A 16490-nucleotide genomic window follows, 5' to 3' on the forward strand; every position below is an offset into this window, starting at 1 on the left:
TCAGTGCTTGTTTTAACTAATTAGTATGTTTTGTAAGGTATTTAAAGTAAGGGAAGAACAGACACATCAGGCTATGAATACGGCAAACTGCCGAAACTCGTAAGCCCGTGTGCTGCACTTTCCCCTCTACATTTTGTATAGGTGGCATGCTGCCACGATTTTTAAGTAACAAAATAAAGATCTTTTTTTTTATCTACATATGAGCGTGGGATTCCTTTTTTGATCCTGATAAAGAACTGGAACATGTAATTTTTCCAATATTGTGGCTCTGAAAAGGCCTCACAATCATTAAAGTGTTCTATTTGTTGTATTCAAGAGCAGTTTAAAATTCATTAGTTTTTTGGGTTTTTTTGGGAGTGCCTACCAACAAAACTGTAGTTATCCTTATCAGCCATTGAGCTTCCATCCCATGGTCCAGTTATGCACAAAATAGGCATTTTGTGCTGTGTTCAGTATCAATTAAAAACGTAATAATCTTTAAAACCATGTATTGCCAGCATTGCAATATACAGATATTACAGCTTGATTACATATTGAAAAGTATTCCGTTATTATCAATGTGAACCTTAGCTGCACCTTGCTCTTTTTTTTTTTTAATTTAGAAGATACTATTCATTTGCCTGACACTAAATATGGTATCTTATTGTAGAGCATAGTGCTTACATAGGGCTAGATTACAAGTGGTTCGCGATAAGTAATATCGTGACAGTGCTAAATTTGTGTATTAGAAGTTGAAAGCAAACGTGATTGCTCGAGCACAAACAAAATTAGTGTGCATCATGTTTGAGCAAGTGAAAACTTAATGGAGTGTTAAAAAAAAAAAAAAATTGCTCCAAAGACAACATGAATATATTCATATAAGTATTAAAAAAATATTTAAGGGTTTAAAAGGTATATGCTAAGGTATTTGACTGGAAAGGGCTGTAATTATATATATATATATATATATATATATATATATACATATATACACATACATAAAAACACATATACATACATTTACACACACAGGGGTTGAAAAAGTTGCCCAAGAGCTAGTGGCCCCATGAAATTTCTTAGTGGTCCCACTTTTTGACATTGAGATAAGCGTTTAAAAATAAGAGCTTTCTAAGGCACAACAGATTTTGGTAGAACTTTATTCCACAGTATTTAGGGGACAGAGCTTATTTTGGCATTGACATTGGTCAAGTATTTGTCGTTTTTGTTTTTGGCAACATTGTATTATAATAAAAAGTATAATTGTTGATATATTTTTATAAGCTTTTCAGCAGAAATATTATGCTGAAGAATGATGCTGTTTTTTATTACTTAGATATAGCACTACAAATCCAACATGCTGGACAAACATTAAAAACTACATTTAATAATATAGTCATGTATTGGTAGGAGACAATGTTTGTTTTGGCATCGACATCAGTCAACAGTTGGTCATATGCTGAGAAGCAAGTTTTTGATTTTTTGTAAGAAAAAAAAATGTACAGTTCTTAAGACAAATTATCAAAAGCAATATATTTGGTCCCCTGATAAATGTCTGATATTGGTTCTGCAATCTCAATTCTGTGCACTTTACAAATATGTAAAATAAAAACACATATACCAGAGCTTTCATGTTACTGGAGAGAAAACACAGAAACTTTTTTTTTTTATAAAAAACAAATGAATTTTTTATTTTTCACAAGGAAGAACAAATAGGAAAACATAACATTTTCCACATAAAGTTTTTGTTTTAACTGGAGCCTAAAGAACATTTTCAGCACCAAAAACAGAACAAAACAAATAATAAAAGAAAATGTAAATGTACAAATAGCCATAGATTAGTATCTATAAGCATACACATAATATTGCACTTTGTTTCTCTAAAAATGAGGATTTTACTCCATTTCCTAATTCTTAATTAGGAACACAGATCTTGAATACTGGACTACATATCTCTGATTTGTGTTAAGGAAATGACCAGTATATCAAAAGAAAAATATAAGAAAATAATGCCTCTAAAAGAAAATAAATACATACACAAACTTAACTGAAGTATTTTTTAAGTTTTTACGTTTGTTTTATATCACATGTTCATGCGATACAGTGCCAGTGGCCTTAAAAACACATAAATTTGCAGTGGCTATGATATTGGTCAAACCAGCGTTATAGATAACCTTAAGCTATAGCTTCATATGTGTATCAGGAATTGTTCCCCATGTTTGTTTCCTAGATTATGGGAAAATAGAACCTGGGTACAGTAGAACTCAAAATCATATTTAATACTCATTACTTAACCATCACTCTAGAGAAATTGCAGAAAACATACACACAAATGATAAAAAAAGACAAATTAACCATCATTTCTTCCAAAAGCATTATCTCAAGAGGAGAAGTTGTCTCCTGAATCACTTAAAACGTGACTAAACTTCACATTTCTTCTCTCTCGAAGATTGTAATGTGGAATTATTTACTAAATTAGCCTTAAAAAAAAAAAAAACAGGACACTTGCAAAAAAAAAAAAAAAAAAAAAAAAAAAAAAAAAAAAAAGTTTGTTTTTGTCAAAAGCTTCTGAAAGAACATCATGTGCGCCTTCTCATATCAGGAGAAGGAACAAGATTATAGAAAGTCATTAAAAAAAAAAAAATCCTGCACTGGAACAAATAAAACTGATTTACAGAAAATGTGAAAGAGGAATTGGATCAGAACCAAAAGACATTTTGCGCCAGTGCTTATCTCCACTACAACTTTCATAAACTTGTTTTGGTTGTGCAACATCAACAGGTGTTCTTTCCTTCAGGCCTAGATCTAGAGACAAAGATGAAAAAACAAACACTTTCAGGTTCACTGCATTCATACAAATTGGTTTTAAACATCTGAGCGGACTGATTCTGGTAAATCAAACAATGATTAGATCAGTTACACATCATTTGTTAGCCATAGTGTGTGAATAACAAATTTGTTATATTACAACTGCTCAGCTAGTGACACGCTTGCTTATGATGTCACAGCTACACCAAGAATGCCCTAATATAATTAATGGTTTGTTTCTTCTGCACGTTAAGAGTGTTGATGAAGTCCACTCTTGGGCAAAAGAAAGTACATGTGCTTGCTTATTAGTTATATGCAATAACCAGTACACACAGAACAGTCATCAGAGTGCTGTTAAGTGCAAAAAAGCTTATCTAACTCCCCTGACCTGAGCTTTTCTCTTTTAATGACCTTTTTTTATTTATTCACTAATGCCAAACATTGGAAAGTCCACATAATTGTAGAAAAAAGGATTATTATTTTTTTTAGCTATTCTGTGCATGGTATGAGTCAACATTACTCCCTGCAAATCCTGCCATACACACACACACACACACACAACAGTGCAATGTAACAAAACAAAGGAAAAAAAACACATATAGCATTCCAAAAGTTTGGCAAGTGAGGAGTTCTCCTGAGATTGTGATTTCTAGGAAGTCTGCAACATAACAAAAAATAAATGGTTGGGGTGAAAGTATAAAGGCAACATGTCTGAAAGAAATTAAAATCTACAATCTTGATGAACGTTTTCTTCCCACGTCTGTTATTTTTTGTATTTTTAACCCACTGTGTGCGTTGCTATTCTATTACAGTAGGTTACAAAACAATACACAGCAATATGGATTGGCATGAAGGCATTTGATGTTACTAAATTCATTGCTGAATTCAAGCTGAAGAAGTGATGCACAGGCAGCCGAATAGGATACAGCTGAACATTTACATTTGCAGGTACAGTCCAGGCTACAACAACATTAGTTAAACAAAAATTTAAAAAAAAATAATAATAAAAGTTAGTGCATTTGTCAAAGAGTTTTTCAAAGCTTTTGTTTCCTCTTGGTGTGCAGAGCACAACCGTGCTAAAGGAACTTAACATAGTCTGGCAGAAATAAGGAAAGCTGTAGTGATGCCAAGCTGCTCTACATACGCACTGAATGTGCAAATTTTCACTGTAACGTAAGAAAAACAGTGCCTCGCTAATTATTACTGTGGCATAACTTGATGATGTACGAATGCAGCAGCTTCATGAGTCAACAGCAAAAACGCAGAACTCCCTTAAGTATGCAGCTCAAGCTCGATGCGCTGCAGGTATTGTAATCAGGACCACAGGTTGATTTAGTGTGCCGCTTCAAAGATCACCATTTTCTTTGAATGCTCATCGCATAATCACTGACCCATCTCCTGACGGACGGCTAATAGTCTCATCTGTTCTTTGCTGCAAATTCCCTCAACGTGATGGGCAAGAGGGGTGCTCCTCTGTGGGCTGTTCAGGATTAGGATCAACCTATTAAAATAAAAAAATATATATATAATTTAACATTTCATATAATATGAACCAAAGATTGCACAAACAATTACAAACTATACCGGAAGAGTTTAATAGAAATAGAAAACATCTAAAATAAGCTATTTCAAAATGTATTATAGGCTATATATTATTTATTTGTTTGTGGGTTGGACAGACATTATTGCCACAGCTGTTGAGAAGAACTTATCCCTATAAGCAAATCAACATTTGATCTGCAGTATCCCCTATGTTCATATCCCCTATGGTCCTACTAGATTTAAATTAAATTCAGCTTTAACTTTTTACGAAGGAAACACATTTATCATTTTCACAAGCCTAATAAAAAATGATATATTTGTTTTCTGTCTCCACAGCTCAATAGTTTTTCTTTATTTTATACTTAAAATTTTAATTTTATTTTCTACAATGGAGGAGTGTAATCAAGTTAAAAAAAAAAAAAGTATTAATAAAAATAATAATTATTTGCCGACAAAAGAATGGATTAGGAAAGCAGCAAAGAACAGCTAAGCCAAAAAGTTACAGGCTACTCTGTTAAAGATGAACAAAACATCTAACTGTCATCCCTGTAAACCAACTACAATGGGTGTTTTGTAATATCTTATTCATATAATAGATTCATTTGAATTGTGCTTTGTCCAGACTGCCCTCCTACACTTGAATACAAATATCTATTTATATAATTTGCTGTTGGGTTATGAAATTCTTTTTTGGTTATAAAGGTCGACGCTAAATATCATGTGACTTTTAGAGAAGGCAAAAAAACAAATCCAATTATATTGTAAGAAATGGCAAAACAGATTCTAAAAAAAAAATTGCTAAATAATAACGAGGTTTCATACATTGCTACTTAGTATGCAACAGTGCTGCAATCACACAAAGATTGTGTAGCTATAACTGCGCAATGATAACCCTTATAAACTAGACATTTTGATTGGAGCTGATACTAGCTTGTAATTTCATTCAGTCTTACATTGCTGGCAATTAAAGGGATTTAATGTTTTTATTTTGTGATTCTGAAATTGTTTTTTTTAAATTGTACACTAAGATATAAAAAAATTTGGTCTCTTGGTATCCTTTGTAGAGAATCCAGTATTTAGACTCAGGAGTGTGAACATTTCTGGAGCCCTATATGGCAGTAGTTTTAAAGAATGTTTATACACTTTGCAAACAATGCTGCCAACTAGGGCTCAAACCCATTCTTTAAAAACTGCAGCCATATAGGTCTCCATACACATGTATGCTACCTACCCTAGTTATTCTCTTCAACAAAAACAGCATAAGTAAATTTGATAATACAATTTGTATCCTCTTTCTGAATCATGAAAGAAAAAAAAAAATTGTGTTTCATGTTTATTTAACTATAACCAAACATTATCAGAGTCAATGTATAGTTGTAATTGGTCAGATGGTTTCATAAAACATAATATGTTGTAGTAGTAGTACTATGCTCACCTCTGAATAGAGAGGAGGAGGCAGGAACCGGAACTCTTGGATGTATGCAAACAGTGGTCCTTGAAGTGCCAATTCAAAATTATCACAGGCATTAGATACAAGGTTTTGTCTTTGTTCTTCCGTTACAACTTCTGCATAGCTAGGCGGTGCTAAAATATAAGAAACAATGGAAATGGATTTTTGTTATTACTTAGAAAATAAGAAAAATTCTAATCTAAACTCTCTCTCAAAAAAAAAAAAAAAAAACAACCTTACAAAAATACAGTATTATATGTGATAAGAGGCTGTCTTTAATGGCTTAGAAACAGGCAGACATTTAGAGGTTTTAAATGTTATAAAGTATATTAATATAACAATGTTGGATGTGCAAAGCTGGGGGGGGGGTAGTAAAGGCATTATCTATCTTTTTAAACAATAACAATTGTAGTGTTGACTGTCCCTTTAAGTAATATGAAAGCATTATCTTTGGAAATACTACTGCGTTTTGCCCATGTGTGATATTGCAGTAGTTCACGTTCTTGTACACACTTGTTGAGCATGTCAAGCACGTGGAGAGTAAACAAAAAAATATTGCAACATGTGCCTAAACTCTGAAATGCCCAGAATATTGGGAAATTACCTTCAGGTCTTTCTGGCAGTGTCAGTCCAAGCCAGTTATTCATGCTATATTGGCTGCTCACGCTGGATGTCCTGCTGCCAAATGGATGCAGCGGAATAGTGCCAATTACCAGTGGTAGGTTGAGAAACAAATCCATAGCCCCTGGAATATCTACATAAACCTGAAAACAGTAAAGAAAAGGGATTTAATTTTGGTTTTCCATTTACGGTATTGCACAAACCTGGTCAAGTAAAAAAACATAAACCATCAAACTTGTTTCATTTCTATAAGTTTATATTTCTATTATGAAACTAAAAAAATATTCTTGCTTTTGAGAGCTTACAAAAAGTTTAGTTGGGTAGATCAACAGCAACGTACAGAAATACGCATCTCATTGTCTTTTGCAACAAAAAAAAAAAAAAAAAACCATAGCCACTGTGTGGTTCTACAAATAAACAATTTGTTAACTTGTTATTCAAAAAGTTATTTTTTTTAATTAAAGGGTCATCAGAGTCAAAATTAAACTTCTATTCTTTATCTTGGTATCTCTTATTTAAAAAAGAATACGCACATATCCTACACTAGTGGGACCTAGCTGCTGATAGGTGCCTGCACACATTTGTCTCTTGTGAGCTGGCTAGCTGCCAGTAGTACATTACTGCTCCTTCAGCAAAGGATAACAAGATAATGAAGCAAATTATATGTTCTATCCAAATCATTAAAGAAGATACTGGGGTTTTCTGTCCCTTTAACCATGTTTTGAAAGCATAATAAATGACTTATTTTTTGAACAAAAGAAAATGTAAGTCTTTCTTGTGAATGACAATCAAATATGTGGAAAATATAATCAGATTTACAGTTCCTTTGTTGGGACGGAGTGCTCTATATGAAGCCTGGCTGTATAGCAATGTCTGACAGATTATACATTATTAGCCAATACATTTAATTTTAGAAAAGTAAAAGAAATAGCTAAACATACCATTAGTGAATATTCCACGTGAATTATGGAACATCCGATAATAGAGGGGGATACAGGTGGAATTTTTAAGAGTTTCCCATTCCAAGTCTCTGTTTTCCCAGAAGAAAGAGATTCTCCTCGCAAATTGGCAACAAGTTGTTTAACCTCTTTCATTTTCCCTTTGGCATAAAATGTCTGTGTTTGATAAATGGCAGCTTTTGGAACAACCATGCGGGAAGAACAGTTTTCTATTTCGGCGAAGATCTGAATTGATTCACCTTAAAAGAAAAAGACACACATTAGAAAGAAAAGAAAAAAAAAATAATCTTAGGTATCCAGTATTTTTTATTTTTTTAAATTGGAGGACATTTAACAGAAACAGTAATCTTAAATATTTTGTTTAATTTAACTGGATTTTGCATATTAAAAAGGGACATGAAATCCAATTTTTTTGCTTTAATAATTCAGGCATCATACAATTTTAAACAACTTTCCAATTTAATTCTTAAGAATTTTCCTACATTCTCTTTGTATCCTTTATTGAAGGAGCAGCAATGCCCTACTGAGAGCTAGCTAAACACTTTAGTAAGCCAATGACGACATATATGTGCAGCTACCAGTCAGCAGCCAGCTCCCGAGCCTACCAAGGTATGATTTTCAATCAAGGATAACAAAAGAACAAAGCAAATTAGATAACAGAAGTAATTTGGAAAGTTATTTAAATTGGTATGCTCTATCTGAACCATTAAATAATTTTTTTTTGGTTTCATGTCCCTTTAAATGTCTATGAAAAACTGTAGACTATTAACACTACTGAATTAGTGTAGATAAATAAAAATATATAGATTTAAACCAAAAAAAAAATAATCATAAAAGCAATAGAGATAACTAAAAGTATAGAAAATGTGTTGTAGAAATACTGATCAAACAAACCTGGGGTGTAGCCCTTCCTTTCGATTTTGGCACTTAAGGATATTGGACCTGAGGTACAGAACCAGCAACAAAGAGTTTTTTCTTTTGTACCTGCTTGAGGTGACTGTAAAGAAGACAAAAAGAGAAGAAAGTTTAAATAAAATGTTGATCATTTAAAAAGGGAGAATAATAAAAATTATACTGGCTTGAAAATTTTAACTTTTGTTTTTATTTTCATAGATTAATGTCAAGATCGCAACTGGTGCGACAGGGTAATTGTGAACAGTCTACGATTAAGCCCTTGTAGGCCAAACTGTGTTAGAGGTTTCCCTTGTCACAATGAATCTCAACCTGTGTGGCTCTTTTATGGTTTACATTTTTTTTTTTTCTAAACTAAAAAAAAATTTTTTTTCATTCTTGGGCATTACATTTTGATATTAAGTGTGGCATCATTAGCTCTTGTCTGTACATATTCTTGAGATTTGGAATTACACATAATCTGGTCCCTCTTTATGACACCCACATGATACAATTTGTCATTATATAAGGTTTTTACTGCAACATAGTGTCATGGAGGAGTGTTATTTTATCTTAATATTTCTTTGCATTATGAAAAGAAAATTAACAAAACTGCAATTTTATGAAGTATTACTATAAACCTGAGCTTGCATGCACCACAAGCCAGTGAGCCATTGCTTTTAAAATGAAATTTTGGCTCCTAAATCTTTTTTTTTTAATTCTAAATAGCACTATACATAAACCGAGATATGCAGCTGGCTCCTCAATGGAATATAAATTTGTCAACTCATGATATAAATGCTTTGAGTTCTTGCCACAATAAATACAGTTTGCTAAAAAAAAGATCTATTTCTTACCAGTAATAAAGGAGTGTTGATATCTATGTGTTCAAAGACTGTAAATTCCTTCTTTAATTTTACTGGTAGGAGCCAAGCTCTGTGCAGTTCAGATTTTACCCAATAACGCACACTGCCGTGTCTGCCTTCAAATGAGGTAGCAAGGGTTCTGTGCAGGAGAGGAAGGCAAAATTAATGACAGTGTAACAAAGATATATTTATTTATGCTTGTTAACTGCATTAAATCCATTTAGAGCCACAAATGGTTACTTATTTATACAGCAATGAAGTCTAACTTATTGATAGCACTACAATGAAACTCATACAATGGAAGATATTCCATGTATTTAATGAATAAAACGTTTCATGATTTAAGAATTTATAAAATAGACTTGTTCACAAAAATATATTTTTGTAATTATTAATAATGCTAATCCTATAATAAATATTTGCCTATTGCATAAAATAATTCGTAAGATAGGGATTTTTTTTTTTCGCTTTTGATTTCATTCCATGTGCGAAACTGATGATACTCACGTCTGTGGAAGCTCGAAACTGAATGCATATTCATGCCTTCCTGAATGAATAGTGGTCAATCCTTCTTCTGAATTATCATCATCTAAAGAAAGAAAAGTCTTCAATTACTTCCTATTGCAAAGGGATATTGATGGGTTACACTTAATTGTTTTGTAAAATATTGTCATCCCCTCTACAGCATAGCAGTAGATCTCATGTGATCTTAATAGGACAGATTCAGTTTGTTGCAATAAGCATTTTTATATTTGATGGCCTTTTAAATGTGTATTTTTGCTAATGATATGTAGACAATTTAAAGAAAAAAAATGATAAAATGTAATGTCTCATATAATGAGCTAGTTATAATTTAAAATGTGAATATTTTTATTTCCTCATATGAAATTGTTTGGTTAAGAAAATAGTAGCTGTGTTTTTTTTTTTTATTTATAGCACTATGGTAAATTGTAATATTTTACATATGGGTACATTGTAATATTTTACATATGGGCACTTACAGTTTATAGAAGTATTTAAGTAATTTATTCCCTGATTAACAACAAAACCAGCCCTTAGGTAACAAAGAGCTCTAACAAATGTGGTTTAGACTGATCCCCATCCACAAAGATATTTGGGAGGAGTTTATATTTGCAGTAAACAACTTGACCTTCCCAATCTGTGTTGGCAAACTATTGTAAAAGGTTTTAATATCATTTTTGGGTGTGTAAGGACAGGGATGTGTCATATCATAGTAATCATTCCAATATAGATTTGTCACAAAGAAAATACCTTGATCAATAGTTCATATTCACTATATATATATATATATATATATATATATATATATATATATATATATATATATATATATATATATATATATATTCTCGAAATGACCAAACATTAAAATGCCTTTATTTTTGGTTCATTTTATGAAAATATATTTTCTCTATAAACCAAAAACGGTTATAGAAAATGTATTATGAACTATAGATATTTACATTAAATTGTGCATTAATTCAACCCCATCTTATATTTTATTTAGCTTGTACAATCAATATATATATATATTTTTTATGTATTATCTTTTAAGACAATCGTACTCAGGAAAAAAGAACGCAAGTAGTTTTATGCCAGCTCAGCAAGCTCTTGGAGCCTAACTAAATAAAAGAACTAGTGGCAGAGCAGTACAGTGTGGTAAACAAGTGCTGAGCTGTCAATCACAGACAGACTCTAGCAGGAGAGGACCGGCCTGAACCGGTGCAAGCAGATCCTCAGCCAGTCCCTCATATGCATAGACATTACGTAGACAACTGCAGAGACTAGGTCGCACAGCCTAACCTGATTGCTCCACCCACAATTCTCCCGTCCCTCCCGCCTCCAGCTTCCGGGTCTGAGTTACCATGCCATGCTGGATAAGCGTACACCAGCTGCACATAGAGTAGGGCCCAGTGTATTTAGATTATATTACATTTACTATGACTTCCACACAATAAATAACCAGTTTTTGTTACTGGGCTAGAGAGCATATTCACTTAGAGAAGACAATACTACGTATAATATGGAATTCACTATGCTATTTACGTAATTACATTGTGTATACGAATATCTATTCCGATACATCTAAGAAAGATGGTTTTATATGAATCAAACTAATGACAAGTTTACCCCTAATAAAAGTATTGCGTAACGTAATTTACTATCTATTCACACTATTCGCATTTCAAATAACACTATCGCAAGCCTTGCCATGCAGACTAGCAGCCATATTCCAATGAATGTGTAAAGAAGTGATTAATACCTTTTGGGGAGATATAGATATATATATCGCACAATCACTAAATACTAGGTGCAGCTGCACGTGTAGAACAGATGGTCCGGTTACGTCATCAGCACGCCCATCTCCCTTCACCTGCTCTCAGGCGCCCTAAGCAACAAGGCCAGCCAATCACAAGCGCCAACTGTTTCCTTAGTAACAGCCTAACAAAACAGACACCCAATCCTAAGAATGATAGGAGTGACAGGCCGCTCCCTCCGCCTCCCCCGCTAACCAGGCTTGTATGAGAGGCGCTTGCCAAGCTGCACGTAATATAGGAGCAGCGTTAACCTCTTAACTGCTGCTAAATACATGGCGATGGCCCTTAGTTGGGGAATAGGATGTTTGTAATAGCCTTTATACCGATCCACCAAGGTTTCATAAACATTTTACATATGAAAGCAACATCCTCCTACTCTATAGACGCTCTATTTAAAGACGTAATTCCTGATACCTTATGGAATCTAAACAATAACGCTACAGATAACCAATGTCACTCAGATATACAGTTCATTAAACCTAGTTTGCTCTGTTATCGTCTTCCTCAGCTGCAGGCAGCATATATAAACCTTAGTACGCATGTCCTACATACAACACAGTTCCCTAATGAAATGACGGTGTCACGTTATATAAAGCTACAGGCTCTCTCTTGTTTCTAACCGTGGCTGGTCACAATGCGGGTTTCGAGGAGCCGCATGTGCTTGCAAAATGTGGGTCAAAATAGTCACGCAACTAGTCCTAAGCATATGCACCTCCTCAAACTGCACCACTCATCACTACTACTCTGCAACACAGCAGTATGGTAACCCTGTATCTGCTATACCCATACACAGGTATCCATTGCAAATACCATTTGCGTTATGTATGTCTTTTTATACATTCATTTTCAGTTTTTATTTTTGTCTTATTCAGTGCAATGAGTGCATTTCTCCTTTGGAAGATATTGAGTCATGGCCACCACCTGACACCCTTACAGCCAATCTCTTGTGAGGAGAAACAGCAGTTCCCCCCTCCCACTCAGATCTTTCTCTCCACTGACACCACTAGCCCAAAACAGGATTGAACCGCTTCTAACAAAGGGTGGTGTAAACTTCAGAAAAACAAGACGATTCCTTCACTCCCCCTCCTCTCTAATGCAATGACTTCTCAACCCTCAATGAGGAAACACTGCACCCATTTTAAATAAACTTCTCTTTTTATTTATCAACTTAAAATAGTTTTTTTTATACATATAAATTGGTAAATAACTGCAGTAATGCAGCCATGCTTGTCTGTCCCTCTGATACCTAAAAAAAGTTGCGTGATGGAGATGAGCAGCAAAACGGAAAACTATGGTACAGATTATACATCATTCATATTCAATTCACAAATATTTATAGGCTTTCTATTATGACAATATCATATGTAATGGGGTTGGTAATACACTAAATTAATAGAATCTAAAATTACTCGTATGTAACGTTGTATAGGGCAATGGGTATTTTATTGCGAAATAGACTACTGTATTTTTCCCCCATTACATTTAATAGTCTCAATATGGTCTTTTAATATAGGAAAATAATAGCATCACTTTATTCTCGTGCAACACTAGTCTTACAAACCAAAATATGCTACCATTTAATTATTATACAGGATATATATTGATATATAACATTAACAATCTGCTATCATTAAACAGGAATATTCCATTTATTATACTTAGGATATCATAAACAAAATGAATAATATAAAAGCTTTTGGTTATTTACCTCTTTCATGTCCAATTAAGATGTCTTTGTGGTTGAAATATTCAACTTCTTCAGTGTAATTTTGTGTATAGGCAGTGTTAGATCCAGCATTTCTTGACTCGGTCCATCTTACTTTTGCATGTCCCCTTGCATGGATTTTCAGAGATTTTACCCTAATTTCACCAGTAACTTCCAGATTTACCCTTCCTGAGACTGTATCCCCGCTGGAATAAACTGGTACATTGCTGTCATTTAAACAGTCAAAGCTTATTGTCAGACTCTTCACCTTACCCAGCACCATGTTTGTAACAAAATTTATAAAAAATATACTTGTTGAGAAAGAAATGAAAAAAAGTTAAGATCTCATATAAAATGTGATCTTAATATTGCACTGAATATTACCTTAGCCTTGCAAAAACTGCAGGCAGGGTCAGTGCTTTCTTTTATGTTAGTTCATTGAGAAACTGCAGGTATAAAAAGGACCAGCACTGTCACAGTGCTCAGATCACTGGTCTCCTTACAAAGACGACAGTCTGCAGTATACCGGCTCACTTATGTGCAGCTTTGTGAAAAACAACTCCACTGAGCATGCGCGAACCTCTTCCACTTCTGCCTTTTTCCCTTTCTTCAGATCCTAGCCCTTTTCCTTCTTCAAGAAAACTTTATAGGATGTGCCATATTTTCCCCTCTCTTGTTTGTTTAGAAAAGCAGATTGCAAGGCTGCCATGGTGCAAATATGGTAAACGTTAGATGTAATATATATATATATATATATATATATATATATATATATAAATGCAACTATATTGAAGTTGTGATGCAGGGAGGATAATTAGGATGTTTAAGTGCATTGCAATGTAATGATTTACTGTATCGGGCATTTGGTTAATAAATGTAGTTAATTTCTTTCATTTTCTTGAAATATGATTTTTTTTTTTAACAAGTAGAGGAAGCTCATGACTTGTAATATAGCCTTGTAAGATTGCAGATGTGTAAGAAAATGGCTGCAGAAAAACACAGATTTGTAATGTGTTTAACTTTTGTGGTCCCGAATAGAAGTGTACTGTATGCATTCTGAACGGGCAGACTGATAAGTGTACTACAGTGTTGACACAGCAATGTTATCTTATACTGTATGTGTACACTGCATAGGTGTGTACTCTGCATAGGTGTGTGCTATCTGATGCCTATCAAACATGCTAAACATGATTTTATTTTAAGAAATGCATACTATATTCATCTATTGGTATCACATACAAATGAACTACTAAATTAAGGACTCTATTCCATTGTTTCATTTAACATAATTATATAAACTTCATATTCATTATTTTTGTATCATTTATTTTCAACATACAGAACAAAATAAGCGGCCTATATTTCTCCATAAGAAATGTGCAGTGCAGTCTACTATAATCTTCTGTTGTATCAAAACAAGGACTTTATAATGTTTATAAGTATGATCTGCAACTAAAGGATATTGCCCTTGCTACAAAATGACAATATATTTGTTTTCTGTTTTAGTGTCTGACATATTGTAGCAGTGATTTAACTTTGATTCAGAAATAGTGTGGATGATGATTTTAGAAGCTAGACTGTTTAAACATTGTAGTATAAACAATTGTTTGTGTATTTTCTCCCTCTTATCTGTGTATCTATTTAAATATTACTGCTCTCTCTATTACCCTTCACTATAATCTCTAAAACTGAGTACACGTGTAAGAGTGTACCTAGTGATACAATAGGGGTACAGTAAAAATTAACCTAGGTGAAAATAAAATTGACTGAGCAGAAGGATTTGCAAAACTGCAATCTTCACTGGATGGATTATATGCTTATGCAGCAAAATACATATATATGAGTGATTTTATTTTTTTAATTCAGATTTTATTTTATGACTAGGGTTATCATGATGTTAAATATTTTGTCATCTGATTTGTAACGTAAGACTTTCAGAAAAAAAATCCTAACAAAAGGGAATAATTCAGGGTTGCTTTAAAATTTATACAAACCTATGGTCTTGCAAGGGTTAAACAGTAATAAAGACGTAATAAAAGGAATATTTATTTAAAGTAAAAAATGCTGTTCTTAATTGTTTTATTTATTTTTACACTTTCACACTTGTCACTTTTCTTATTTTTGTTCTGCTAACTCTGTACCTACCATCAGGGCAATGTACAGATTATCCTATGTAAAAAGTACATTATAATTAGCTTTATGATTGTATCACATTGGGGGGATGCTGTTCCTGAGTGAACTTGAGCCACAGACTTTGTCATGTATATTGCTGTGTTCATGAACTATACTTGAGAAACTGATTAACATTTAAAATAGTTTAATTGTTTTGCAGGCCAGGAGTCTAACTTTAACCTTTTAATGCCGTTATGCTGTTCTATTCCGTCATAATTACACTGGGCTTTAAAGCCGTTATGACGGAATAGAACGTCATAGCTAACGGCTGTCCTGAAGCCTTCTGTGCTTCCAGGATTTGATCGTTGTCTGGAGGGTGTTCCTAGGGTTGTAGGGACGCCCTCCAGATGCGATCCAATAATTGAATAGTGATGTCGCGAAAAGTTCGCCGGAGAACAGTTCCCGGCGAACATAGTTTGTTCGCGTTCGCAGCGGCCGGCGAACATATGCGATGTTCGATCCGCCCCCTATTCGTCATCATTGAGTAAACTTTGACCCTGTATCTCACAGTCTGCAGACATATTACAGCCAATCAGCAGCAGACACTCCCTCCCAGACCCTCCCAGCTCCTGGGCAGCAGCCATTTTAGATTGATTCTGATCCTGCATTCTTAGTGAGAGGAGGGATAGTGTAGCTGCTGCTGATTTTATAGGGAAATTGATAGCTAGGCTAGTGTATTCAGTGTCCACTACAGTCCTGAAGGACTCATCTGATCTCTGCTGTAAGGACAGCACCCCAAAAAGTCCTTTTTAGGGCTACATCAATTGGTGTTTTTTTTTTCTTTGTAATCTAATAGCAGTTGCCTGCCTGGCACTGCCAGCCTGTGTGTCAGGCTCACAGCATATACTGTGCCTACTTGCTCAGTGCCACCACTCATATCTGGCCGGTGTAACAGTAGTGTAATTTAAAATATAATTTTTTTTTACATCAGTCTGCTAGTGTAATCTAATAGCAGTTGCCTGCCTGCCACTGTCAGCCTGTGTGTCAGGCTCACAGCATATACTGTACCTACTTGCTCAGTGCCACCACCAGTCATATCTGGTGTAACATTAGTGTAAATTTAAAAAAAAAAAACTTTTACACCAGTCTGCTAGTGTAATCTAATTTCATTTGCCAGGCCAGCCTGCCACTGCCAGCCTGTGTGTCAGGCTCACAGCATAT

General features: G+C 34.0%; 1 protein-coding gene across 1 annotated transcript; it reads right to left on the reverse strand.

Annotated features, from left to right (window-relative positions):
* Positions 1 to 1634: 1634 nt before the first annotated feature.
* ARRDC3 (arrestin domain containing 3) lies at positions 1635 to 13674 on the reverse strand. The gene is made up of 8 exons (XM_053701488.1): positions 13161 to 13674; positions 9621 to 9702; positions 9105 to 9252; positions 8251 to 8353; positions 7339 to 7595; positions 6381 to 6540; positions 5762 to 5910; positions 1635 to 4285 (listed from the first exon to the last, which is right to left on the reverse strand). The coding sequence occupies exons 1-8, from the start codon at positions 13438 to 13440 to the stop codon at positions 4229 to 4231; spliced, it is 1236 nt and encodes a 411-aa protein (XP_053557463.1). The 5' UTR covers positions 13441 to 13674; the 3' UTR covers positions 1635 to 4228.
* Positions 13675 to 16490: the final 2816 nt, after the last annotated feature.

The sequence above is a fragment of the Bombina bombina genome, chromosome 2, assembly GCF_027579735.1.
Source record: "Bombina bombina isolate aBomBom1 chromosome 2, aBomBom1.pri, whole genome shotgun sequence".
Classification (NCBI taxonomy): Eukaryota; Metazoa; Chordata; class Amphibia; order Anura; family Bombinatoridae; genus Bombina; species Bombina bombina.